Below are 27,787 nucleotides of genomic sequence, written 5' to 3'. Positions count from 1 at the left end.
AGCCTTTTTCGGAAGATAGTGAGCGACTCTGCGGTCCTGAGAACGGCAGGGAGCTCGTTCCACTGAGGTCCCAAAACCGAGAAAAGTTGTGACTTTGCTGATCGACCCGTCAAGAAAGGTAACACAAAAGGAAATAATGGGATGTATGATATCATTAAACTAGTAGACCTAGAACTTAACTATGAGTTGTGTCTGCAAAGGGGTTTGTACAGCCCGATATTAGTTGCACTTTATGTCTTTATTCTATTACTACAATTGATAACAAAGAAAACAAATTATAGATATGAAAAAATGAATCCAACTACTAATATGATCTAATACAGCCTATTATACAATCATGGTAATGAACCCTAAGTGGTCCGGGGCTGTTTATTACTAACATTTTCAACATGCGTGTTTGGTCATACCGAAAGGAACTTATGTTTTGTTTTCCATTCGTTAGAAAAGGAAACTCATCCCGACTGCTGGCGTGAATCGCGACCCACCGAGTCCAAAGCCGCGGAGTGAGGGGCCCGTGAATACAGGGCATTGAAATGCCAGAATCGGCCATAGTCAAATATCTCTGCGGGAATCTCGGATCCACAAACCGGGAAGAATTTGTGGCCAACTTATATTTCGGTGACGCCTCGACGGTGAACGAGATCATCAGCAACCGAGACCGGTTCGCCAACGCGCATTATAATGGAGAGAAGCTTCTGATCGCCAAGACGGCTCTCCGACTGTGCAGAAGGCTGCTGTGCGCTGGACCTGGATGCAGCAGTTTACATCTCTGTAAAACCTACCTGTACGGCGAGTGCCAGTTTGTTCCTGGAAGGTGAGGGCCGATTTACTATTATGCATGGTGCACAGGTGGGGCTCTGAAGGCCTTTCGTAGGGAGGCCCCTTCCCTGGCTGGGCATGTATTGTCCGGTTATCGAATGTCTGATCGTCTTGTTTTGATGTTGTGTTTATGTTGCGTACGTGGTCTCACTGTTGATTACATCTTGGACTTTGCGCGACAACACTCCCGTTGAGTGACCTGCACTTCATATTCCTATCTATCTATATATTTATATGTAGGCTACCATGTGACTAGGGTTGGGTATCGTTTGGGTTTTATCCGATGCTGGTGCCTACTCTGTAACCTACTTTTCAAACGGTTCCAGTGCTAAAACGGTTCTCTAACCGGTAGAAAAACGAAACCGCACACACTTACATACATTCACGAGTTGTTATAAGTTTCACATTAAGCAGAAAGTCAGTTGACAATGAGTTGAATGGCAACGGTGTTTGCTAGCCTACTTGATATTCAAGATTTACGGTTGGCAATAAATTACTCGACTTACCCGAAGAGGAAAGGCTGCAGTGAGTGCTGTGACTGATGAATATCTTTAAAAATAAATAGAAATAATTACAAAAGTAGGCAGGCATGCAGCTGTAAACCCGGATAAGTATCTACTTAAAAAAAGTAAGGTAACTCGTTGCCTTAACATTTTTAAGTAGGCCTAATGAAATTAGTTGAATAAGTGAAGTGGACTACGTTCAATGTACTTGAGCCCATAATGGAATGGAATAGAACATTTAAGTTTAATGTATTATCAACCGAGTTACAGTAACTGAAGATAGGCCTACTTAGTTTAAACAATCATTCCCCACCCATTTATTGAACTCACCTTGTTAAGTAAGCATTACTCCATTACCAATTCAACTAAATTGTATATTCTAATTTAACTTAACATTTTTAGTTCCTGAAACAAAAAAGATGTCTTCCAATCAATAGAGCCGTGATAAAATACATAAATACAACTGCAATAATATGATCAATTATTTTTTATTGACCATGTATTTTTCAGCAACAAAAGAAACAGAGCCATGGCCTAATAGGCTTCTAGTGTGTAGTTTCCTCAGTGATGGCATCTTTATCTCCAATCATTTCAATATTATAATATTGGATGATTAAAAAAAGAAAATATTGTAATTCAAAATATTGTACAAGAAAATATTGTAATTCAATAAAACTCAGCCCTGCGGAACACTGGCATCTTAACATTTACACAGAACAAATGTGTCCGTGGAGAAACAAAGAAAGTGTTTGAGAATGAAAGAGAACGGGAGGGTGAAAAAAATAACAGCAGATACCTGTATGCAGAGCCCATACTCTCCCCTCCACCTCTACCTCCCTTTCTCTCTCCCCCTCTCCTCTCTCTACCCCACTCCTCCATCTTGGCAATTTTGACCTCGATCATTAACAACAAATGTTTCTCTGGATGAAATAAAAAGCATGCGTGAGACAGAATAAAGGGTGAAAAATAAAACTGCCCATACTCTGCCCTCCTCCTCCCTCTATCTCCCCTCCTCACGACCCCCCATGCTTTCTCCATCCCCCATGTAACAATTCATTTAGTGTGTCCCTCTCTCTCTTCAATTTAATTTTACTACTCTGGAGGGTGTGTGTGGAGTGTGTGTTGATAGCTGGTTTACAGCCTCACCCTGGCCTGAGTCAGACTGATAAGACACTGGCAGGGTGGGGCTGCACACCTGTGGTGCAGAGCAACCATGGCACCCAGGATAAACAGCTATCATCCCCACACACACTCAGGAGGGAGATACTACTGTCAGGGCAGCTTGTAACATAAGCTCGGCGAATACCACCTGCCACCTTAAACAAAGGTATATTTAATCGAACATCTACCCGTGTCCTGTGTTGGAGGGCCCCAGGAAAAGCCACTTAGGTGGCGTGTGGTCAGGAGCGACCCTGCCACACTGGCACCCAATGTGGGGCCCCTCCGACCAGGAAGGGACACGGATGGGCTGCCCAAACCCGCACTGGAGCCAACAGCCACGGTAGCGGACAGCCACCTCAACGCCGGCAGTTCATCTCTGCCACACGCCACCTAAGTGGCTTTTCCTTGGGCCCTCCAACTCAGGGAAAAAAGTAGCAATATAATCAAGTGTGTTCGAGCATTTAAAATCGACGTTAAAATGACAAACGTGGTACCAGTAGCGGTTCATGACCGAGCTCACCAGGGATTATCTTGTTGTGGCGCGACAAATTAGACAAAACTTGCACAGCCACAGATTATGATTTGTGGAGCGACAAAACTTTGGCGACAACGCAAACGAGCGACAAATGTCGTGTTTGGTGTGAAAGCACAGTTAAAAAACATACTCGCATGACGCGTCGTGTGGAGGCTTATTACTGTGCGTTCACACCAAACGCGACATTTGTCGCCCGTTCGCGTTGTCGCCGAAGTTTTGTCGCGCCACTAATCATAATCTGTCGCTTTGCAAGTGTTGTCGAATTTGTCGCGCCACAACAAGATAACCACCAATGCATGTCTTTACCTTTTGTGGAAGAGGGAGGGACGCCCGAGGACCCGACACAGTCTATTCATAATATTGTAATGACCACGGAAGAGGCAGTGAATGAAGTATTGATTAGACAGAGATTTATTAGATAGGCCTACCTAATAAACCGTTGGAACACACAAGACCGGAAACCATAGCAACGCCGAGAAACCCAATCCCTATGAGAGCTCGCTACGGCCATCCGGAGGCGCACAGAGCTTTTGGCCGTGATATGATCCATACAATTATATTATATTATATACGTTAGAGCTCCGGGAGTCGCAAACGGCAACAATCACTTTCTCCTCCATGCTTCAGTTCACCCCGGACTGCACTGCACCGAGTTTGACGGTTGAACGCTGATTGGCTGTCATCACGCGAAATTCGTGTCAAAGTTGAAATATTTCAACTCAAGCGAATTTGTCGCGCCACAAATCCTCGTGAACGCGCTTGCCTGTGCACGGTGACAGTGTGGTGCGACCAATCAAAACTTGTCGCCGGTTTTCTCTCGCGAAAAATTTGCCCGATACGTGTCTCTACGTTCACTTTGTATGGGATCTTGTCGCCCCATCGCGTGTGGTGTGAACGCACAGTTAGAGGGGATCCTAACTAAAAACTAGACATTTAATAGTGTGTCAGCAGAGTGTAATGCTTCTAAACTTAAATGTAATACAAATGAGCCAGCTCATTTGCCGCACAAGGCGGCAACTGAAGGCAGCAACTGAGCAGCTCATTTGCTTAGAACGTTAAAAAAAGAAATAGCTGATTTGTGATTGGTTGCAAGGAGTAGATGCGGCTGGCCGCCCTTCCTATGTTTAACATGGTGTGGATGATTTACCTCGCAACAGTGGAACTGAATTGTGATTGGTTATTTTTTATTCTCAAAGGCGGCAAAGATAAGTTTTGGCCTCTTTGCCTCCCTTCAGCGGCTAGCCCCGGACGTAACATACTCAGAGTAGCGTCGGCCACACACATTGCACATAGATAATTGAAAGAAAAATATTTTTTTATAATAATTTTATAATCACGTAAATCATTTATTTTTATCACAAGGAGGCGTTGCCTCTGTTGCCCCCTTTAAGGAACCGTCACTGCGTGGTACAAATACAAAGAAAATAAATCTCTTTACGGGCGCAGCCATTTTTGTTGAGAGGGTCATAACTGAACTCGTTATACTCTCAGAATTTCGAGGGGGCCCGACCAAAAGAAAGCTGGGAGATTTCCCCACTTGAAACTCGGAAGGCTGGTGTCTGAGGCATCTAGAACAGTCCGTTATTCTTCGGCTGCTGATGAGGGGAACGTCTACCAACACGTTGTAGGCGTTCCTTGACCACATGAGGTTTTCCAAAGGCGTCACTCCCTGACCTTTTTCTCCTAATGTCTCCCCTCAAAACCCGTTGGATTTACAGGCGGTGTTCCTTTTCCCACGACCTCCACTCCGAACACAACGCCAGACTTCTGAGAACACACGGCTTGGAAGATCTGGACAAGAAGGAGATATGCGTGTTGCTGCTGCAGAACGACATGGCCCTGCTGCCCGATGTAAGTTTGTGAGCTGGTAGATCGGGGGAGAGGATTGAGGGTTCACTGTAGCTCAGCACTTCCGGTCGTGTTATATATTGTTCGGTTCAATGTTAGCTTAAGGAAACGGTTGCTGGAGGGTTTTTTTTTCTGTCAGAAGGCAACATATAGTGGGTTGATGTGATTCTGTCGCTCAAAATACCCTTTGACTTTGGCGAACATTGCCAATAGTTAAATCATTTTTTATTTTGGAATACAAATTTGCAATCTAATTCCAAAATAGAAATTTAATTCAGATTCTTCTTTTTTAATTCTTTGAAATGGTTTTAGTTAATTTATTATTTATTTACAACGTAGATCACCATTGCTCTGCCATGCGAATATCCCTGTCCTGGATGACAATCATTAAAAACACCCCCTCTCCACCCCGACAGGTGTGCTTCGACTACAACAAAGCCGGATGCCAGGAGGGCTGCCAAAGGATCCACATCTGTTATAACTACCTGCGTCGTAACTGCTGCTGCTCGCTGGCCCACGACTTCTACGAGCCGCAGCCCTTCGAGGTGCTGCAGAAGAGACGCATCCCCATCAGCCTGATGGCTTCCATGAAGCCGCTGTACATCAACAAGGAGGTCCTGAGTAGCATCGAGCACAAGGCCAAGCAGGCCGGACGGGCCAATCAGGTCCCTGGGGCCGTTGGAGCTATGGGTGGTGCTATGGGTGGTGTCGGTGGTGCTGGTGGTGCTTTTGCTATCGGAGGAGCTATGGGTGGTGCTCCAAGAGGTGGAGCTGGTGGAATGAGAAGACCGCCTCGAGGTAAAGCCGGAACGTTTATTTGATATTAACATTTGTTTTCCCCTATATGTTTTTGTGAGTGAGTGAATCAGCTTCAGCTCATTGGTTGCACGAACCCCGGCACCTCCTAGCTGTGTCGAGGTGTCCCTGAGTGAGACACCTAACCCTAAACTGCTCTTGACGAGCTGTCTGTCACCTTGCACGGCCCGCACCGCCGTCGGTATGTGAATGTGTGCATGAATGTGTGAATGTTAGGCAGTATTGTAAAGCGCTTTGAGTGGCCCCTGGTTAGCAAAACGCTGTATAATTGCAGTCCATTGATATATCTGCATCTCAAAACAACAACGACTAAATACTATTTGAAATGTAACTAGTGTCATGAATGTAATATATTATGACGTTGTAAGTGCAACACGATGTCTGGAGAACGGGAGATCATATTTTAAAACCCATTGCAAAACTTCCATGGAAGTGCTCGTCCATTGATCTGAAAATAATGTTCATTGTTTGATTTGTTTTTCAGATAAAACCGAGATTTGCCTGTACTTCCTTAAAGGCACCTGTAGACACACCATAGGTGAGTTAAAACGAACGGATCTTATTTAAAACTCAATTGCATACAAAAAACCTGTTGCCACCTGAGCACCAGAGATTACCTGTTGTGTTAGCCGTATGAATCACCGATAAAATCCTGATCCTCCCTGTCTTCTTCAGAAAGGTGTTTCCGAGCTCATTGCAGGCTGCCTTACAGCTGGGAAGTTCTGGAGGGCCATCAGTGGACGCTGCTGGATAGCTCAGAGAAGATAGAAGAGGATTACTGTAACCCCAAAAAGACATACAGGTATGGGACGGACGACAGCGTGTCGGATTGAAGGTGCTGTTTGAATGAGCCTACTCCGTTTACGCCCAGTTTGAAATCCTTTTGTTTAAATGAGCCAACTCTGTTTACCGTCCCAGGCTGAAACCCATTTTTTTTAAATGAGCATACACTGTTTAAACTCAGTTTGAAACTCTTTTGGTTAAAATAAGCTTTGACCGTTTTATCTCAGTTTGAAACCCTTTTAGTTTAAATTTGCCTAGTCCCAGTTTGAAACCCTTTTTGTTGAAATGAGCCTTCTCCGTTTAATCCCGGTTTCAAACCCTTTTTTGTTGAAATTTGCCTGCTCGGTTAAATCCAAGTTTGAAACCCTTTGTGTTTAAATTAGCCTACTCTGTAAAATCAAAGTTTGAAACCCTTTGTATTTAAATGTCTACTTCGTTTGATACCAGTTTGAAACCCTTTGAGAATTGAGACTACTCGTTTTAATACCGGTTTCAAACCCTTTTTGTTTAAATTAGCCTAGTCCGTTTTAATCCAAATTTGAAACCCCTATTGTTTGAATTTTCCTACTCTGTTTTATCCCAGTTGAAAACCAATTTTTTTGACATGTGTCTACTCCGTTTAATCCTAGTTTGAAACTCTTTTAGTTTAAATGAGGCTACTCTGTTTAATCCCAGATTGAAACCCTTTAATTGAATAACCCATTTTTTAATCATTAAATTGATCGAACAAATGTTGTGTTGTGTTTTTAACTTTTTATGCTGCACTTGTGATCTCTAAGCCCACATGCTGAGGGTCAACGGTGTGTGATGTTTCCTGCAGCACGGTGGATGTAGAAGCGGTGTGCTTTGACACCATGACGCGTGGACTCCAGAAGGTCCGGCGTCTCTCCTCCATCTCCTCAGTCCTCCAGCCCACCTTCCTACTCACCACCGAGTGGCTCTGGTACTGGGAGGAAGAGGATGGGAACTGGAACCAGTACGATTCACCGGTGAGTTCAGCACCATCGCAAAGCGGCTCCAGCCTGAATCTGCTCACATCTGCAGACTTAATAAACCAGCTGATAGTTAGTTTGCGGTTTGTTAACTTTAAGTTAAGGGGGGGGGGGGGGGGTAGATAATTGGCGGGAGAGTCCAAATATGCCATGAATTATGCTTAATTTATTCAAATAAGTGACCTGAATAGATCAAGAAATAGAAATACTAAACCGTTTCGTTCTTCTTACAAAAACACCCTTTTGTGTGCGTGTGTGTGTGTGTGTGTGCGTGTATGTCCGCGCACGTGTGTGTGAGTGTGTGTGTGTTTGTTCGCCCGCTCGCTCGCTCCAGACCAACAGCAGCACAGAGCTGGAGCAGCAGTTCCAGAACAACCCCCAGGAGGTGGTGCAGTTCACCGCAGGGTCCCATGCCTACACACTCAGCCTCCAGGGTGAGGTGCCCCCACAACCCCCGACCCACCCATCGGTGTACATCCCGTGAGCTGGTATCGTTTGTCATACGGCGAGGGAGGGATGGTGACGTCGGGGGTAGTTTCAACCCCTGGTACCGAATAGGTTGCGGGTTCGCACCCGCAACCTATTCGGTTGACAACCGTTCATACACACACTGCTCAGAAGAGGTTAGGTTGAGGCGTCCTGCTTAGGGACTAGGGATGGGGATCAATAATATTTATTGATATCGATACCATTTTCAGTACTCCTTAACGACCCGAGTCTTTATCGATACCACTATCGATACTTTCCTCTAGGTGGAATTACAACGCGTTTTTTGTGATGAGGAATGTCTGAGCTTTCATTTTTCAAAGGCGGAGCAGGATACCTAGTGTTCGTTTTACACCTTACGCCATTTCAGGCTAGGGGAAGATATATATTAATGTTAGGAAACCTCAAAAATTGAAATTGTCATGCCATGGGACCTTTAATAATCTGTCTTGTGAAATCTCAGTGAGTCGCTTCAGACAGTGTCTGCTGGAGGACTACAGGGAAACGTAGCATGATACGATTTGTATTCCTTTACATTTTTCAGACATGATCCAGACCAATAAGAGTTACGGCACCAAGAGGGTGGTGAGGCGACGGCCTCGCTTCCTGTCCTCCGCCGACATGCAGGTCATCAGGACAAGGTGAGTTCCACTGAACGTCTTGGTCCCGATACACAGGTGGCTCTCAAACTTTTTCTACTAGTGTACCCACTCTAAGTTATATTTTCAGCGGAAGGAGTACCCCCTTCACTGGCACAAAAAAATGTGGGCAGGATAAAATTAAATGGAACATGAATTATATATGTGTGTTCTATTTGGCAGTGTAAACATGAACATTTAAAGGGTCACGTTTCAACCACTTGTGCAATTTCCCACAATTTGCTATTGTCTAGCTGTCAGAATTCAAAGTTGCTCAGGTTTGAAAAAAAATAAAGTGGGTACTCGCTGAGTAGTACCCACTTTATGACCAGGAAGCTACTGTATGAAAATGCCATAAGGTTGTACGACCACAGAAAGCGCCACTGACTGCACCAGTAAGGCAACTTTGTATCGCTGTATCAACTGTCACACCTCTTTGCTATTATTGGCCCTACTTTTTCAGTGTGACAAAGCCCTACTCTTACATCGGGCACTTTGGACACTTGCCTCATAAACCACACACAGAACGGGACCTTTCTATTCCGCTTCAAGGGAAGTTATTATTGTTTTTCTATTTCAGTAGTAGGCCTCCAAATGGTCCAACAAATTTCCAAGCTATGCCAAGACACTGGGACAGGACCCAGGTTCCTGAGACTGGACACAAGGTAATGATAATTATAATTTATTAGAAGAATTACAAGCAACCACATGACCTACATTTCCTTTTTTAGTTTGAGATCATAAATTCCATGCGTTATTAGAAATATTATATTCATTATTAGAAAGATGACATTAATTTCTGAGTGTAATCCAGTGTTGATGGTGATGACATCCTGATGATAAACAAAGTTAGGGTGTATTTAAAAAGTAGCTAAAAAGACGAGTCTCCTGATATACACGTTTGGGTAGATTTAACTGTTCTCAAAGGTAAATTAAGAGCTCTCTCCTCTGTCTCTGGTAGAAAGTTCTGCTGCAAGATTTGTCTGAAGAATACAAGGAGACGGAGACACTGTTTCGTCAGACGATGACCGACTTTGACATTGTGAAGATCGAGAGGATTCAGAACAAGAGTCTCTGGGACCACTTTCAGTTGTACGTCACTTGGAGAAGCCGTAAAATGGCAGACACCAGGGAAATCGAACACAGCACGCTGTTGAATCAAAGCGATAACGCTTATTATGATCAACTGTCATTTTAACCCCAACCCCTTTAAATGGTTAAAATTACAGGGTTTAAAAACACGATTTTTTATCGTAAGTATTAAACACTATTACTTTTACCATTATAAGCATTAACGTTTTGATCGAACACCAAGCAGTGTTTTATTTCTCTCGTGTCGGCCATTTTACGTATGGTGTTCGACTCGTACGGGGCGGTACTCGACTCAAAACTATAACATTTACTATGAAATTTTAACCATTTTTTATAAATGTGTCTCATAAAAGGCAAAGGGAACAAATGAAGATGAGGAATGGGGGTCGTTACGTGGCCGAGAGGAAGCTGTTCCACGGCACAGACTCCAAGTTCATCGACGCCATCTGCAGCTCAAACTTTGACTGGAGGATCTGCGGAACCCATGGGACCGCCTACGGCAACGGTGAGCGAGCCGCTAAGACACCGCTGCAGGGCTTAAAGGTGCAGTATGTGTGATGATAAGTGGCATCCAGCAAAACAGTCTTGGCAGGGATTGCGTATACATAAGTGTGTTTGAGTTATCCTACAGCCCATAAAAAAATATTACAATTGTGTTGTTGATTTGCAATGAACCTTTAATGTCTACAGAGGGGGTCCAATCCCATGGAGGCTGCCATGTTTCTATAGTAGCCTAGAAGGGACAAATGGCTCTAGAAGGACGAGTTTCAAATGTTAAATCATCATCGCTGTCATACTTGAGCTGTCAAACTATGACCTAAAGTTAGTCGATACCTACTGGCACCTCACAGGTCAGTACCGCCGCCTTACCTGTCCTACGTCGTTGGAAAGGGAAATGTGAGGCAGGGGCGATGTTCATTTGGTTGCAATCTCCATTCTCACCTCTAGATGGCACTAAATCCTACAGACTGTGACTTTAACAACTGACAAGTGTTCGATTGGCTGGGAAAACCAAAGGCTCCATATTTCTTCTCTTCTTATCTTGTCACACTTCCCCCTCATCCTCTCTTCTCTCCTCTCCTCTGTCTCCCCCTCTCCCCTCCTCTCCTCTGTCTTCCCCTCTCCCCTCCTCTCCTCGTCTCTCTCCACATCCCCAGGCAGTTACTTCGCCCGGGACGCCAGCTACTCCCACAACTACACCGGGAACGCCGCGACGGTCCGCTCCATGTTCGTGTCCCGGGTGCTGGTGGGCCACCACACCCGGGGCGAGGCCGGCTACGTGCGCCCGCCCTCCAAGGACGGCGGGGACACCCTCTTCTACGACAGCTGCGTCGACGACATCCACTCGCCCTCCATCTTTGTCGTCTTCGACCGGCCTCAGATCTACCCGGAGTTCCTGCTCACGTACAAGGAGAATGCTGCGGTCGTGGACGACTCGTTGTCCTGGTTACTGGCCGCCGCCGCGCTGGTGGTGAAACCCACGCCTGTGGTCATACCCAGGCCTGGGGTGAAACCCACGCCTGGGTTGAAACCCAGGCCTGGGTTGAAACCCACGCCTGTGCCCAGAACCAAGCCCCCTCAGCAGTTCTCCGGCACTTTCTCGTACTTGAATGGCGTCCCGCCACCACAGGCCTACAACCCAACCCCCCCCCGGCCACGCATGTGCCCAGAGCCACGCCGCTCAGAGGTTTGGCTTACCCAACCCCCCCCCGGCCACGCATGTGCCCAGAGCCACGCCGCTCAGAGGTTTGGCTTACCCAACCCCTCCCCGGCCACGCATGTGCCCAGAGCCACGCCGCTCAGAGGTTTGGCTTCTGAGTGCGCTTCCACGTACTCAAAAGCCGTCCCTCTGTCCAAGCCCTACTACCCATTCACAACAGGCCAACCCCCCCCCCCTTACGGCTACAGGGACCCGCCCCCAAAGGACGACGACGACTTCTACAACACCTTTGGATACGAGCGCTGCGTTCGCAAAAGCTGGAACGAGGACAGCTCGGACGAGGACAGATGGGGCGAGGACAGATGGGGTGAACTACCATAGCCCGAAGCCGAAGCCAATGGACTCGTGTGTGTTCTGTACAAGGGCTTTGGGGTCTGGGACCCGTCGTTCTCATCTGGAAAGCCTGAGGTATAATGTATTGATGTACTTTCAAATTAGGCAAAATGCACAGAGAAAAATGCTTTATGTTAACCGTTGATGGTTACACACATATATATATATACCACATGACATTTTGTAAAGTGTTGAAAAACAATCCGATATAAAATTAAGCGAAATACTCATAGCTCACTTCTCCTTGTTTATTTTCACTTCAGTCATATCATTCAAAAACGACTGTCTATATATATATATAGGCATATATATATCTAGGCATATATATATATATGGATGTGTATATATATATATATATATATATATATATATATACACATCCATATATATATATATGCCTATATATATATATATACACATCCATATGTATACACATATAGGCCTAAATATAATTATTTATTTTGTTGCTTCGAGGAGTTCTGGTGGTCTCCGTATACATACCTAATATGTATATATAATTATATATATATATATATATATATATATATTTATATATATATATATATATATATATATATATCAGTGGCGGCTGGTGGTTTTTAAAGTGAGGGAGGAAGGACTGCGCGCTTGGTTGCCATTGGCCTGCTTGCACTGTTGGTGTATAGTGGCATAAGAATGTGAGACTCAAGTTGTTTCAGGGTGTTTTGGTGAACTACAAAATAGCATACAATATGATTTTGGGAAGTGGTCTACCTCTTTCTGAATGAATGGAATGGTTTTTGTAATAAGACGTTAACAATGTCCTCCGTTTCCAATGTTTCCATTGTGCATTTAGGATCTCGCTATCGCAGATTTCACTTGCTCTGCGTCTCTCAGACTGAGCACCGCGGCAATGCAGACCGGGTTTGTTATCGACAGCGTTGCCAGATTGGGCAGATTTCCCGCCCAATGATAATTTTTCCAGCCTAACATGGTTAAAAGTAGCCCAATTGGGTGGGAAATCGGACCAATCTGGCAACACTGCTCAACATCCAGGGATCCTGCTTATTGTTTCATAGTGCAGACGGATAGATTTTTGCCCGAATCAGACCCCTTAAGGTCCCACCCACTCAGAGGAGGATTTTCCTCCTCTCTCCCATTGAAACCCATGTTATCCACCGGCCGCCAGTACTTTCGGGAAAATGAATGGGAGTCAACGGCGGCGGAGGGAGGACGTTCCTCCCTGAAGTAATTGTCAATAGGCGATAGGGGGTGCTAATGTCCCTTTGCCCAGGGAAACGAACATTATATATTCAAAGGCAATAAAGTAGTCATATTTAAGGGCATTAATTCATTACAATAGTCGGGGCAATCTAAATTTTTTATTCTCAACAATGTTAGGGAGGATCTTCCTCCCTCTCCTCAATGGAGAAGCCTCCACTGATATATATATATATATATATATATATATATATATATATATATATATATATATATATATATATACATGCATACATACACATATTTATTTATTTATTTATTTTACGGAGACCACCAGACCTCCTCGAGGCAACAAAAGTGGTCTATTAAATTCAAGATGGGTGGGAGAGAGGTGTGATATAGGATATAGTGCCATACCGTCGCTTCCGAGAGGATGGTCAATGGTCAGATACAGATCTCGGGGTAACAATAATTTATAATATGTTACGAGGAAGGATGTTACGGTGGCGCATTACATTCACATCACAAAAATAAATCAGGTTATCTCGTTATTATGACATAAAGATCTCATAATTATGAGAAAAGATCTCATAATTACGAGATCTTTATGTCAAAATTCCGAGATAATTATCTCATAATCACGAGGCCACCGTATCTTTAGTTCTGACTATTTTTTATCGGATAAAAAAACCCTGCTGTGAAGAACTTTTAGATTCCCAACGCAGCGCACAGAAACGGTCGCTGTCAGGAACACGCGTCTTGAGCGTCATCACTGGTGAGCCGTCTCGTTATCACCAGAACAGTGAACGCGCCTATAGTCAATGAGATCCGTCGACGGACGTATGTAGTGTACAAGGCGTGGTTCACACTACATGCGTCCGTCGAAAGGTATGGCGTGTTCGCCCTGATCTGGAAACACACGCTGGGCTAAATTGCCCCATCGGTATCTGTGCACTGTGGCCCACATTTCCCGACTCGTCCTCTGAAGGGAATGATGCATCTCCGCCACCAGAGGGCGCCAGAGCGCTGTACCGCCCATAGGAGAAACAGAGACTCGTCTGCAGCAGTTTTTAGCCGTCAAGAAAGCTAACACAAAAGGAAATAATGGGATGTATGATATCATTAAACCAGTAGACCTACAACATAACTCTGAGTTGTGTTTGCAAATGGGTTTGTAGCCTACAGCCCTATATTAGTTGTACTCTATGTCTTTATTGTAGCCTATTACTAAGCCTATAATTGGCAACAAAGAAAACAAATTATACATATGAAAATATGAATCCATAACTAATAATATGATCTAATACAGCCTATTATACAATGATGGTAATAAATCCGAGGTAGTTCGGTGCGTCTACCCTTGTTTACATCATGCGTGTTCCTTATTTGGTCATCCCGGAAAAACCTTAGGTTTCGTTTTCCAATCGTAAGACCAGGAAACTCATCCCGAGTCCCGACTGCTGCGGTGAATAACAGCGACCCACCGAGTCTACAGCCGTGTAAAACTTTGAGTGAGAGGCCAGTGAATACAGGGAATTGAAATGGCAGAATCTGCCATAGTCAAATATCTCTGCGGGAACCTCGGATCCACAAACAGGGAAGAACTGGTTGCCAACTGTGTATTCGGAGACGCCTCGACGGTAAACAAGATCATTAGCAACCGAGACCGGTTCGCCAACGCGCCTTATAATGGAGAGAAGCGTCTGATCGCCAAGACGGCTCTCCGACTGTGCAGAAGGCTGGTGTGCGCTGGACCTGGATGCAGCAGTTTACATCTCTGTAAAACCTACCTGTACGGCGAGTGCCAGTTTGTTCCTGGAAGGTGAGGGCCGATTTAATATTATGCATGGTGCACCAATGGGCCCTAAAGGCCTGTCGGAGGGAGGCCCCTCCCTGGCTGAGCCTGTGTTGTCCTGTTATCGAAGTTCTCTGGTTTTAATGTTGTAAATTATGTTGTATCTCACCGAGCGTTAAAACACTCCCTTAGAGTGAGAAACCTTTAAATGCACTCTATATCGATCTATTGATCTATATATTTATATAATTCAAAACAACCATAACATGCCACACAGTGTGGTTGACGTTGCCCAGTGGAGTTAAAGGGGCTCTATGTGAGATTAAAGGGGTACCATGTGAGTTGTAATTGTGTTATTCTTCGGCTGCTCGTGAGGGGAACGCCTATCATCACTTGGTAGGCGTTCCTTGAACACGTGATGTCCCCCCCCCCACCCACAGGCGGGCCGAGTGTTCCTTCTCCCACGACCTCCACTCCGAACACAACGCCGGACTTCTGAGAACACACGGTTTGGAAGATCTGGACAAGAAGGAGATATGTGTGTTACTGCTGCAGAACGACATGGCCCTGCTCCCCGATGTAAGTGTATGAGCTCGTTGATCGGAGGCGAGAGTGAGTAAACGGATAGCACTGCGAACCAGGCGATGGATTTCGGGTTCACTGTAGCACTTCCAGTCATGTAATATATAATGTATATTGTTGTTATTCAACGTTAGCTTTCATAAAAGTTTGCTCTTTTTTTTATTGCATACTGATAGTATGCAACATAAAATACACTTTAAATTTCAGTTTTGTGAGCGAACGATTACCAATATTTAAATTGCTTTATTTATAATAAAAATAAATAAATGCAATTCTTTATTAGTGTGTTTTCAAATATGTAGATACATTTTCAATTTCAATTATATTTGTATAGCTCTTAATCACAGGTACAGTCTCAAAGGGCTTAACAGGCCATATATTTCTGACAACCCCCCTGACTCTAATGCTGCTATCCATTTAGATGGTACGCTGGAACGAACGACCAGCTTCAGCGAGAACGTGACGTATTTCCCTTGCTCCAGCCTTCCAGTTTGTCATTTGTGTTTCTGTCGAGCCACGAGGGGGAGTAGTAGCAGGCTAGTCATCATTAGCAACATAGCCTCTTTAGCAAACCAGCTTGAAAACACAACTTTACATTGAATTGCACGCAAAGCCGTGCAATGCATAAATTGGTGACCGGATTAAAGCAGCAATGAAATCAAGTGTGTAAGAGGATTTAAAAACGACATTAAAACCTCCAACGTGGTACAAATACAAAGAAAATACATCTCAACCCCCATTAACTATGGGCGCAGCCATCTTCTTTACAAGTTGTACAGCTCTGCTCACTCTACTTTGAAAGCGACGAGATACTACGACCAAAGGGGGGCGTGCCTCAGTGAAATGCCGCAAGAAAGCTGGGAGATTTGCGACTTTACCACTTCGTACATCCAAATGGATAGCAGCATAGCCCCCCAGAGGGCAAGAAAAAAACTCCCTTAACTCCCTTGTTTTTATGACTCGATAAGTAGATTGGCAAACACAGAGCTTGCGTATTGCTGACGGCTGTCACAATCTCTGTGTTCGTCAATCTACCTATCGAGTCTTGAAAACAAAATGGCGTCGACGGGTGATCTAGTGATGGTATTGTGTGTATAAGATGTCATTTTTAATAAACAATCTGTACACTTACGAAGTTCTCAATGCCTCGTTTTATATGTTAAGACCCTTATTATACTTCCAAAGAAGTGTCGGGCTACTTCTAGCCTTTTAAGTGGTTTAAAATAGCGATTTAGTTTTTACCATAACCACTGCCCCCTTCGTTCCAAGTTTATAGCGTTTTGATTGCATCAGCTAATAACAGCCAGCTGAAGAAAGCGTCTATGTGCGTTTTTTGTGCTCCAAAATGAACGTTTCAACTCGTTCATACAAAACATAACCCAAATCCATTTTACACCGGAATTACCCTTTAATTAGCAAGGAAGAAATCTTGAAATCCATGCGAATATCCCTGTCCTGAATGACGATCATCAAAACACCCCCTCTCCACCCCGACAGGTGTGCTTCAACTACAACAACGCCGGATGCCAGGAGGGCTGCAAAAGGATCCACATCTGTGAGCAATACCTGCGTCGTAACTGCTGCTGCTCGCTGGCCCACGACTTCTACGAGCCGCAGCCCTTCGAGGTGCTGCAGAAGAGCCGCATCCCCAACGACCTCATGGCGTCCATGAAGCCGCTGTACATCAACAAGAAGGTCCTGAGTAGCATCGAGTACAAGGCCAAGCAGGCCGGACAGACCAATCAGGTGCCTGGGGCCGGTGGAGCTGGTGGTGTTGATGCTGCCGTTGCCATCGGTGCTATTGGTGCCGCTGGTGGTGGTGGAGCTGGAGGTGTTATCGGTGGAGCTGGAGCTCCAGGAGGTGGAGCTGGTGAAAGGAGAAGACAGCCTCAAGGTAAAGCCAGAACGTTTATTTGATATTTTACCTTTCTTGTCCCCTTGTATGTATCTTGGGAGGTTTTCAAGTGAATCAGCACAATGGCGGAATGTGGTTCAGGAGGGAAAGGGTTGGCTGGTAACTGTAAGGTTGCTAGTTTGAACCCTGGCTCCTCCTAGCTGGCGCGTATCGAGGTAGCAAGACCACTAAAGCTAGCTGCTCCAGACGAGCAGTGAATGTGTCGATGAATGGGCGAATGTTCGGCAGTATTGTAAAGCGCCTTAGGTGGCCACTGGTTAGGAAAGCGCTGTATAAATGCATACAAGTGCTCGTCCTTGGATCTGAAAACAGTTGTTCATCGTTTGTATTGTTTTTCAGATAAAACCGAGATTTGCCTGTACTTCCTTAAAAGCAAATGCATCCACACCGTAGGTGAGTTCAAACTACTGAATCGTATTTTAGAACCCATCATATAGCAGACAGCGTTCGAACCTGATGCCACCAGAGCACCAGAGAGGACCTGTGGCGTTAGCCTCATAAATCACCGATACTTAATCAATTGTTCCTCCCTGTCTTCTTCAGAAAAGTGTTTCCGAGCTCATTGCAGGCTGCCTTACAGCTGGGAAGTTCTGGAGGGCAATCAGTGGACGCTGCTGGACAGCTCAGAGAAGATAGAAGAGGATTACTGTAACCCCAAAAAGACATACAGGTATGCAACACACGTTTACCGTCTCAGTTTGAGACCCCTTTGGTTTAAATTTGACTCCTTGGTTTGATACTGGTTTGGAACCCCTTTCGTTTTAATGAGCCTACTGTTTTATCCCAGTTTGAAACCCTTTTCGTTTAAATTAGTCTACTCCGTTTTACCCCAGTTTGAAACCTCAGTTTACTCCTGTTGTGTTCCCAAAGTCCGGTCCATTTTCAATCATTGAATGAATTCATCAAATTTTATGTTGTGTTCTTATGCTGCACTTGTGACCTCTAAACCCACATACTGAGGGTCAACGGTGTGTGATGTTTCCTGCAGCACGGTGGATGTAGAAGCGGTATGCTTTGACACCATGACGCGTGGACTCCAGAAGGTCAGGCGTCTCTCCTCCATCTCCTCAGTCCTCCAGCCCACCTTCCTACTCACCACCGAGTGGCTCTGGTACTGGGAGGACGAGGATGGAATTTGGAACCAGTACGATTCACCGGTGAGTTCAGCACCATCGCAAAGCGGTGCCAGCCTGTATCGGCTCACATCCGCAGATATAAACCAGACGATATTAATTGAGGGTTTGTAAAATTTAAGTTTAGAGTACCTGCTAGGGGGGTCAGGGTATATAATTGGCGGGAGAGTCAAAATATGCCATAAATTATGCTTAGATAATAATTTATTCAAAGAACTGACCTGAATAGATAATAAATACTTAACAGTTTCGTTTTTCTTTCAAAAACACCCTTTTGTGCGTGTGTGTGTGTGTGTGTGTGTGTGTGTGTGTGTGTGTGTGTCCACGTGTGTGTGTGTGTGTGTGTCTGTGTGTGTGTGTGTGTGTGTGTGTGTGTTCATTCGCCCGCTCGCTCGCTCCAGACCAACAGCAGCACAGAGCTGGAGCGGAAGTTCCAGAACGACCCCCAGGAGGTGTTGGAGTTCACCGCAGGGTCCCAGGCCTACACACTCAGCCTCCAGGGTGAGGCCACCGTTACCCCCCCAGCCCCCGACCCACCCATCGTCGTACACCCCATGAGCTGGTATCGTTTGTCATACGGCGAGGGAGGGATGATGACGTCGGGGCTAGGGAGTTTCAACCCCTGGGACCCAAAGTTCATTAGATTTACCTAGCAAGCGCTGTTATCCAAAGCGACTTACAACCGCTCATGCACACACTGGTCAGGAGTGGTTGGGACGTATTCCCTGCTGACAGTCTGGGGTGGCTGTGCAGACCGCTAAACACTCGGGACAACGTTTGCGATTCACTTGTTCACATTTCCGGGAAATCATCTACGTAGAGGCACTCCTGCCGCGCCCCCATATGCCTGGTCAAATCTGCCCGCGCGCGCTTCAAGGAAGGTAACCAATCACAACGGAGTTGGGTTGGCAGGAGGGGGGCGAGGGGGCGGAGAAAGACGAAACGGAGCGTTGACAGAGAATGCTGAAAGGGCCCAGATGAGAGGAAGAGTTTCCCGAAAATCGACATCATTTTTTGTGAATGGTTAAACATGACTATCAATCATTATAACAACATTTATAGGTCATAAAAGTCGAAAAAGCATAATAGGTCCCCTTTAAGCATGTAATTCTTAATATTTATTAATTATATATTCTAAAATGATTATAGCACTATACAACTGTATTAGTAATACAGAAACATGAGTAATACAGTATTACTCTTGTTTCTCACCAAAAACTAAATTTCCCGTTTCTTTATGTTACACTTGAACGCATCATGATAACCTAACAGTCGTTTTACTGAGCCAACCTCAACACATCACGCAGCACGTCAAACTTTATTTACTTTTTAAGATAACTAGCTTGTAGGCTGCCAATTACAACACCGAGTTCACAATTGGATTACTATTTTTAGCTACGGGACTGGCGTCAAACTCTGTGTGTGCGATTACCGCTCGTACTTTGAGTGGATGATTGAGGCGGGCCAGTCTGTGGTGCAGCAGGAGAAGGAGGAGACAGTCTTTTCAACTCAGAGACAGCCGAAGGTAGCCTACTGCATTTGCCCTTTATTTGATGCACAATGCTAATGTGCTTGGCCATTGAGGTTGTGTTCCCCCCTTTTCGCTCATTCAGCCATCGTCGCGAGCAAAGTTAACGGCAAGACTTACAATTCAATTCAAAAACATTGGTGGACCAGCTGGAGTGATTGGATTGATTTGATTTAAATGCCGTGTCCAGACTCGAGGGACACAACATTAACTTTCAGGACCTACGGGACAAAAAAAAAATAGACTCGATAGTGGTATCGATAAGCCCAAACGTTAATGATTTTCGTATTTTGAAAAAAGTTAAACCGGGTCCTTGATAGAACCGGGTTTCGATCCCCATCCCTAACAAGGACACCTTGACACTAAGGAGTCACCAGGGATCGAACTAGCAACCTTCCGGTTACCAGCCAACCCGCCCTACCTCCTGATCTAAGCCAACCCTTGAACAGGCAGCGAACTCTGCCTTCGCTTTATTAATAATCTGTCATGAGAACTCTCTGTGAGTCGCTTCAGACAGCGTCTGCTGGATGACTCAATTGAAACGTAGCATCATAAGATTTGTATCCCTTTGCATTTTGCAGACATGATCCAGACCAATAAGAGATACGGCACCAAGAGGGTGGTGAGACGACGGCCTCACTTCCTGTCCTCCGCCGACGTGCAGGTCATCAGGACAAGGTGCGTTCCACCTGGAAGACAGACTGCCTTTGTTCGCTTTTAGAGAAGTCAAACGTCTTGGTCCCGCTACACCAGTGGCTCTCAAACTTTTTCTACTAGTGTAGAAAAAGTTTCTACACTAGAGAGAGAGAGAGAGAGAGAGAGAGAGAGAGAGAGAGAGAGAGAGAGAGAGAGAGAGAGAACTTTGAGATAGGGGAAGGGGTAGATAGGAACACAGCCATGTGTGTTATACACACACATACTAAGTTATATTTTCAGCGGATGGAGTACCCCCTTCACTGGCACAAAACATTTTGGGCAGAATAAAATTAAATGGAACATGAATAATATATGTGCGTTCTATTTGGCAGCGTAAACATGGACATTAAAAGGGTCACGTTTCAACCACTTGTCCAGTTTCCCCGATCTGCTATTGTCTAGCTTTCAGAATTTAAAGTTGCTCAGGTTTTATTTTTTTTGTATTACTTTTCAATTCGCTGTGTATCCATTGTGGTACCTCAAAGTGCCCCTAGGGGTACGCGTACCCCCATTTGAGAACTACTGCACTACACAATATAAGAAAAGCATGACCCAGCCCCCTTCATGCATACCCATACCCTGGCCTAACCCTGAAGAATGCTATCGCTATCGGTTTTACTGCTTTATGACCAGGAAGCTTTGGGAAATGTTCCATTCCTACTGTATGAAAATGTCCACGTACACAGACGATTGTACGCCCTCAGAAAGCGACACTGACTGGCGACTTTGTATCGTCGTATCTGCCGTCACAACTCTATGCTAATATTGACCCTCCTTTTTCAGTGAGACACAGCACTACTTTTACATCAGGCACTTTGGATAGCTGCCCATAAACTACACAAAGAGCTGGTCCTATCCATTACGCTGCAAGTGAAGTTATTATTGTTTTTCTTTTTCCGTAGAAGGCCTCAAAATGGTCCAACCAATGTCCTAGTTATGCCAAGACACTGGGACAGGACCCAGGTTCCTGCGACTGGACATAAGGTAATTATAATTTATCAGAAGAGTTACAAGCAACCACATGATCTACATTAAAAAAAATGTTTGAGATCATAAAGGCCATGCGTTAATACAAATATTATATTCATTATTAGGCAAGGCAAGGCACCTTTATTTATATAGCACTTTTCATACACAAGGCAGGCTCAAAGTGCTTCACATATAAACATTGTCATACAATAAAATAAAATAATAGATAAGTAAAAGACAACATATGCAAAGAAATGGTTAAAATAGAAAGTTAAAAAGGCATTATAGTATTAAAATAGAAAATAAAGGCAAAGTTAAAAAAGCTTTTTAGAAAGTGCAATGTATTTACAATTTTGCAGAAACTAAAGCAAACATAAAAGTCTTCAGTCTTGTTTTAAAGGTGCTCAGAGTTGGGGCAAGTTTTAAATCCTCTGGGAGTTTATTCCAGCTATTTGTTGCATAGTAACTAAATCCTGCTTTCACATGTTTCGTGTTTACTCTGAGGATAATTAACAGATTGGTCTCAGAGGATCTTAGTGGTCTACAAGGCTTATGTAGTGGAAGTATATCAGTTAGAGATTTTGGGCCTAAACCATGTAGGGATTTATAGGTTAGCAACATGATTTTAAAATAAATTCTCTGACCTACAGGAAGCCAATGTAACGATTTCAGAATTGGTGTAATATGTTCATTTTTTTTGGTCTTTGTTAGAACTCTAGCAGCAGCATTCTGAACAAGCTGAAGCTTCCTCAGAGTTTGTTTTGGGAGACCTGTAAGGAGACCATTGCAGTAATCAAGCTTATGTATTGTGTACAAGTTTTTGTAAGTCTTCGGTGGACATGAGCCCTCTAAGTCTACATTTTTAAGGTGATAATATGCCGATTTTGTAAATGATTTGATGTGACTGTCGAAATGTAAATCTGAATCCATGATAACCCCAGATTTCTGGCTTGGATTGAGGTTTTCAGGGACGGAGAGTGAAGGTGTTGGGTTACTTTAAGCCTTTCCTTTTTTGAACCAAATACAACTATCTCTGTTTTGTCCTCATTTAGTTGAAGGAAATTTCGGCACATCCATTCTTTCACTTGCTCAATGTATTGGCACAGCAGATCTATGGGCCGATAGTCATTTGGTGACAGCGATACATAGATTTGCGTGTCATCAGCATAGCAAGGATGGTCAATATTGTTATTTTGCATGATTTGCCCTAGTGGGAGCATGTAGATGTTGAATAAAGAGGGTCCTAAGATCGAACCTTGTGGGACTCCACATGTCACGTTGGTTGATTCTGATACAAAGTCGCCAATGGAAACCAAGTAGTTCCTATTTTGTAGGTAGGACCTGAACCAATTTAAGACTGGGCCTGAAAGCCCCACCCAGTTTTCTAACCTGTCCAGAAGTAATGTATGGTCTACAGTGTTGAATGCAGCACTGAGGTCAAGTAGCATTAGTATTGAGGTTTTGCCAGAGTCTTTGTTAAGACGGATGTCTTTTACAACTTTAATAAGGGCGGTCTCAGTGCTGTGCAGGGGTTAAAATCCTGATTGTCATAGCAACCAGTTGATGTCAGGAAGTGATTAAGTTGCTGGAGGACAACTTTCTCAATGATTTTACTTATGAGGGTAGATTTGATATTGGTCTGTAGTTGATAGAGGCTTATAAGGTGCAGGTCACCAGTTATAACTAGACAGTCAAATTATGTGGAGATGCTAGACAATAAGTCTTTGAAGTCATCGAAAAAAATTGCAGAATATGTGGGTGGCCTGTAAATAATTAATAGGAGAACTCTGGGGGAGCATTTCAATACAGCACTAAGGTATTCGAACAATGGAAAATCACCAAATAACATCTGTTTCCCCTGAAATACATTTTTAAATACAGCAGCAAGCCCTCCACCTCTTTTTCCAGATCTATATGCATCAAAAAAGTTATAGTTAGGAGGAGCTGTCTCTATCAGAACGGTAGCACTGTTATTTTGTTCCAGCCATGATTCGGTTAAAAACATAAAATCCAGTTTATAAGTGGTAATAAAATCATTAACTAAAAATGATTTGTTATTAAGAGACCTCATATTAAGTAGAGCCATCCTGATGGAGTTGCTTAAGGCTTTAAGGTTGTTTTTGGTTTGGAGGCAATCGATATGAGATTTGTGAGGTGAGCAGTGTGTCTACGTTTCCCTTTGGTTACTCTCTTAGTGGTTACAGCATGAATGCAAAAGTTGCCCAGTTTTGACGTAGGCAACCTTGGGTTCAGCAGATGATGTGAAACTTCCTTTATACTGTGTCTACGGCTGAACCCTTTTTTGTCTCAGTTATACTCAGTACTACTATCAGTACAGGGGGGGGGCTGGGGCGCCATCCTCTTGGGTGTTATCAGCCTGTGGCCATGACGTGGCGATGCTATCATTGACACAGATGCAACATATTCCTGTTTCTTAAATTCAGCTGGAAAATCGCAAAGGGAGGAGACATTGGGGCTGGAGTTGTTGTTGTGGCTATGGGAGAGATGAGGCTGGAGGTCATCGTCGATGGGGGGATGCAGAGGAGGGGGGTGGCCGTTCCTCGCCAAGCCAGCATCAGCGATGGGGGAAGGCAGAGTGTTGATGGCGTCGGGCGGGCTGTTGTCTCTCTTCAAGGTCTGTGGGCTGTCTGCTATCTGTGTTTCAGATAGTGGCAGAGTAGATGTGTGGGGGAGGCTGTAGTCTCGCTTCTTCTCAACCTGTGCTCTTACTGTGGCCTGTGCGTGAGACCATGGAGATTTGTGGGAAAGCGAGAAGAGAAGATTGTCCCTTTAGAAGTTTTGAGCCTGACCTGTTTGGGTGTAGGCCATCTGCCAGTCTCGTTTCAAATAAAGCCACTGTCTGTTGCAGTTTGGTGCAGTCTGTGCATTTCCCAGTCTCCACGCCTGAGATATCCGAGTGCACAGGCATGTTGGCGATAGGAAAGTCCAAGGCTTTTTCTGCCGTCTGATCCGGGAGTCATAAAAAGTGCCAAAATGTATTGTTGAATCGAGCGATGGAGGACGACGGAAACAAAATAAATAGTTTTTCCAATGCCTAGCAGAGCTTTGGGAAACATGACCTCTCTCTCTGCTGCCTCTTATCATCACTCTTATTATTAGAAAGATAATGTTAACTTCTTCTTCATTTCTGAGTGATCTAGTGTTGATGGTGATGACATCCTCATGATAAACAGTTAGGATGTATTTAAAAAGTAGCTAAAAATACGAGTCATGATACACAACTTATGGTTGTTTCAAACGTTCTCAAAGGTAAATTAAGATCTTTCTCCCCCGTCTCTGGTAGAAAGTTCTGCTGCAAGATTCGTCCGAAGAATACAAGGAGGTGGAGACGCTGTTTCGTCAGACGATGACCGACTTTGACATCGTGAAGATTGAGAGGATTCAGAACAAGAGTCTCTGGGACCACTTTCAGTTGTACGTCACTCAGTCTGAGAATCCATAAAATGGCCGAAACCAGGGGAATCGAACACAGCACACTGTTCGACTCAAAGTGATAACTTTGAGTCAAACAGTGTGTTTAATACTTTTTATCATAAGCATTAAACACTATTATTTTTATCATTATAAGCATTATCGTTTTGAGTCGAACACCATACAGTGTTTGATTTCCCCCGTGTCGGCCATTTTACAAACGGTGTTCGACTCCTACGGTGCGGACCTGTGCGGTGTTCGACTCAAAACGATAACGTCTACAACGATCAACTGAAATTTTAACTCTTTTTGAAATCGTGTTCTATAAAAGGCAAAGGGATCAAATGAAGACGAAGAACGGGGGCCGTTGCGTGGCCGAGAGGAAGCTGTTCCACGGCACAGACTCCAAGTACATCGACGCCATCTGCAGCTCAAACTTTGACTGGAGGATCTGCGGAACCCACGGGACCGCCTACGGCAACGGTGAGCTAGCCGCTACGACACCGCTGCAGGGCTTAAAGGTGCGGTGTGTACGATGAGGGGCATCAAGCACAACAGTCTTGGAAGGTATTGTATGTACATAAGTGTGTTTGAGTTATCAAACAGCCCATAAAAAAATACTCCAATCGTGTGTTGTTGATTTACAATGTCCACAGAGGGAGTCCAATGCCATGGAAGTTGCCTTGTTTCTACAGTAGTCTAGAATGGACAAATGGCTCTAGAAGGACTAGTTTCAAATGTTAAATCATAATCGCTGTCATTCTTAAGCTGTCAAACTATGACCTAAAGCTTGTTGATACCTACTGGCAACTCACAGGTCAGTACCACCTGGACGGATGGCATTAAATCCTACAGACTGCCACTTTAACAACTGACCTGTGTTCGATTGGCTTGGATAGCCAAAGGTTGCACAAACAAACTTTAGATGTGCCAATATACTTGAAATGGGTTCAACCTTTTTAGATAAGATGTATTATTCTGGGGGTATTTTCTGTGTGTATTCGATGGATTCAGGGTCAATGTTTCAAAACACAAGCACAAGCTGGAGTTAAAGCAACACTTCATATTTCTTCTCTTCTTATCTTGTCACACTTCCTCCTCCGTCCCTCTCCTCGTCTCCTCTCCTCTCTTCCTCTGTCTCCTCCTCTTCTCTTTCTTCTTTGTCTACTCCTCTCCCCTTATCTCCTCTCCTCTGTCTCCTCCCCTCGTCTCTCTCCCCATCCCCAGGCAGTTACTTCGCCCGGGACGCCAGCTACTCCCACAACTACACCGGGAACGCCGCGACGGTCCGCTCCATGTTCGTGTCCCGGGTGCTGGTGGGTCACCACACCCGGGGCAAGGCCGGCTACGTGCGCCCCCCCTCCAAGGACGGCGGGGACACCCTCTTCTACGACAGCTGCGCCGACGACATCCGCTCGCCCTCCATCTTTGTCGTCTTCGACCGGCCTCAGATCTACCCGGAGTTCCTGCTCACGTACAAGGAGAAGGCGTCGGCCTCGGATGACTGGTCCTGGGTGACGGCCCCTGCCGCGCCCGTGGTGCAGCCCGCGCCCGTGGTGCAGCCCACGCCCGCGCCCAGAGCCACGCCTGCGAGGGCGTACGGCAACCCTTCCTCGTTCTTGAACGCCGTCCCTCCGCCACAGCGCTACGCCCCCTCACCGCAACCCTACGTCAGCCCCCCGCCTACGAGATACAGCCCCCCGCCCCCGACGTACCCCAGCCCGAAGCCGAAGCCAAAGGACTCATGTGTGGTGTGCTAGGGCGGGGCAGGCAGTGTTGGCAAAGTTCACTTTCTACATGAACTAGTTCCAAGTTCAGTTCACAATTTTTTTATATCCCACTTTATATCCCCCCCAATTTTTTTATATCCCACTAAGAAAATAGTTCACAAAACTATTTTCTTAGTTCAAAGTTCCAACAATTAACTACCGGTCGTTCATAATAATTTTTTCAATATGTTGCTGAAAGCTATTATTTTTCAAAATTATGGCCACAGCCCATATAGAACCACAGACAGCAATTATTTGATCAGTTTTTAACCCTGAAACTATGCGTCAGATTTCATCTTCATATCCAATTTTGAATCCTTATCCAACCAGGGTTTACATTAGCATTTAGGGGACAGCCTTTCCCCACTGATGCTTTAACGCTTGGTTGTTGTCCAATCAGTCCATACTGGCCGCTGCAGCTTTCACCCCTACAGTATATTCTCAAAAACATGAGGAAAAACTTGCTGTCTTTTTAAATGAGGAATTATTATATTATTTATTTTATAAGAAAAACAGGAAAGAATTCCTTAGGGTGCAATAATAATTTTCCATTTCAAATTCTATTTCACTACATACTTAAAAGGAATACTTGTATCCTCGAAAAGACAGGTTAATCAAACTAGTTTTGCTGAACGAGTGTGTTACGAGTGGCGGGGCGTGCACTTATTTAACATGCCCGCGGTATTCAAAGAATAGGAATATTTAAATATTCTATGAAACTTAAAACTGAACCATTTATTCGTTAGAGTTGGATTTATACTCAATGCAGGAACACTATTGGAGGGGTTTGGACGAACATTGGAACTAAATGAATTGTTTGGAGTGCCGCGGCAGAACGAATCAAGGAATGAGTGCAGTTAGCAGTTTTTTGCCCATAGAAGGCAAATCCGTTAAACATAGACTGTTAAACAATATCCCCCCGACCTCAGAGATAATCAGAACAGCTGGTCAGGTGAAATTAATTGATCCACAGAATAAAAACATCCTTATTTTTACATGCCATAGGTCTGCATGCATTTGTTAGATTGCTCAAACCGCGTTT

The 27,787-nt window shown here is 44.6% G+C and overlaps 1 protein-coding gene across 1 annotated transcript; it reads left to right on the top strand.

The window, feature by feature from the left end:
* Nucleotides 1-27,744, top strand: LOC132456644 (uncharacterized). Its single transcript, XM_060051051.1, has 26 exons — nt 1-118; nt 448-814; nt 4,737-4,869; nt 5,283-5,664; nt 6,167-6,220; nt 6,358-6,484; nt 7,286-7,454; nt 7,792-7,891; nt 8,488-8,584; nt 9,162-9,246; nt 9,543-9,673; nt 10,027-10,178; nt 10,831-11,700; nt 13,915-13,954; nt 14,524-14,748; nt 15,162-15,300; nt 16,801-17,197; nt 17,558-17,611; nt 17,762-17,888; nt 18,207-18,375; nt 18,753-18,852; nt 20,461-20,557; nt 21,478-21,559; nt 24,849-24,979; nt 25,308-25,459; nt 26,204-27,744. The coding sequence occupies exons 2-26, from the start codon at nt 534-536 to the stop codon at nt 26,734-26,736; spliced, it is 4,827 nt and encodes a 1,608-aa protein (XP_059907034.1). The 5' UTR covers nt 1-118; nt 448-533; the 3' UTR covers nt 26,737-27,744.
* Nucleotides 27,745-27,787: the final 43 nt, after the last annotated feature.

The sequence above is a fragment of the Gadus macrocephalus genome, chromosome 4 (genome assembly GCF_031168955.1).
Source record: "Gadus macrocephalus chromosome 4, ASM3116895v1".
NCBI classification, from domain to species: Eukaryota; Metazoa; Chordata; class Actinopteri; order Gadiformes; family Gadidae; genus Gadus; species Gadus macrocephalus.
The sequence above is the reverse complement of the archived record's forward strand: the minus strand, read 5'-3'. Positions and strand labels throughout refer to the sequence as shown.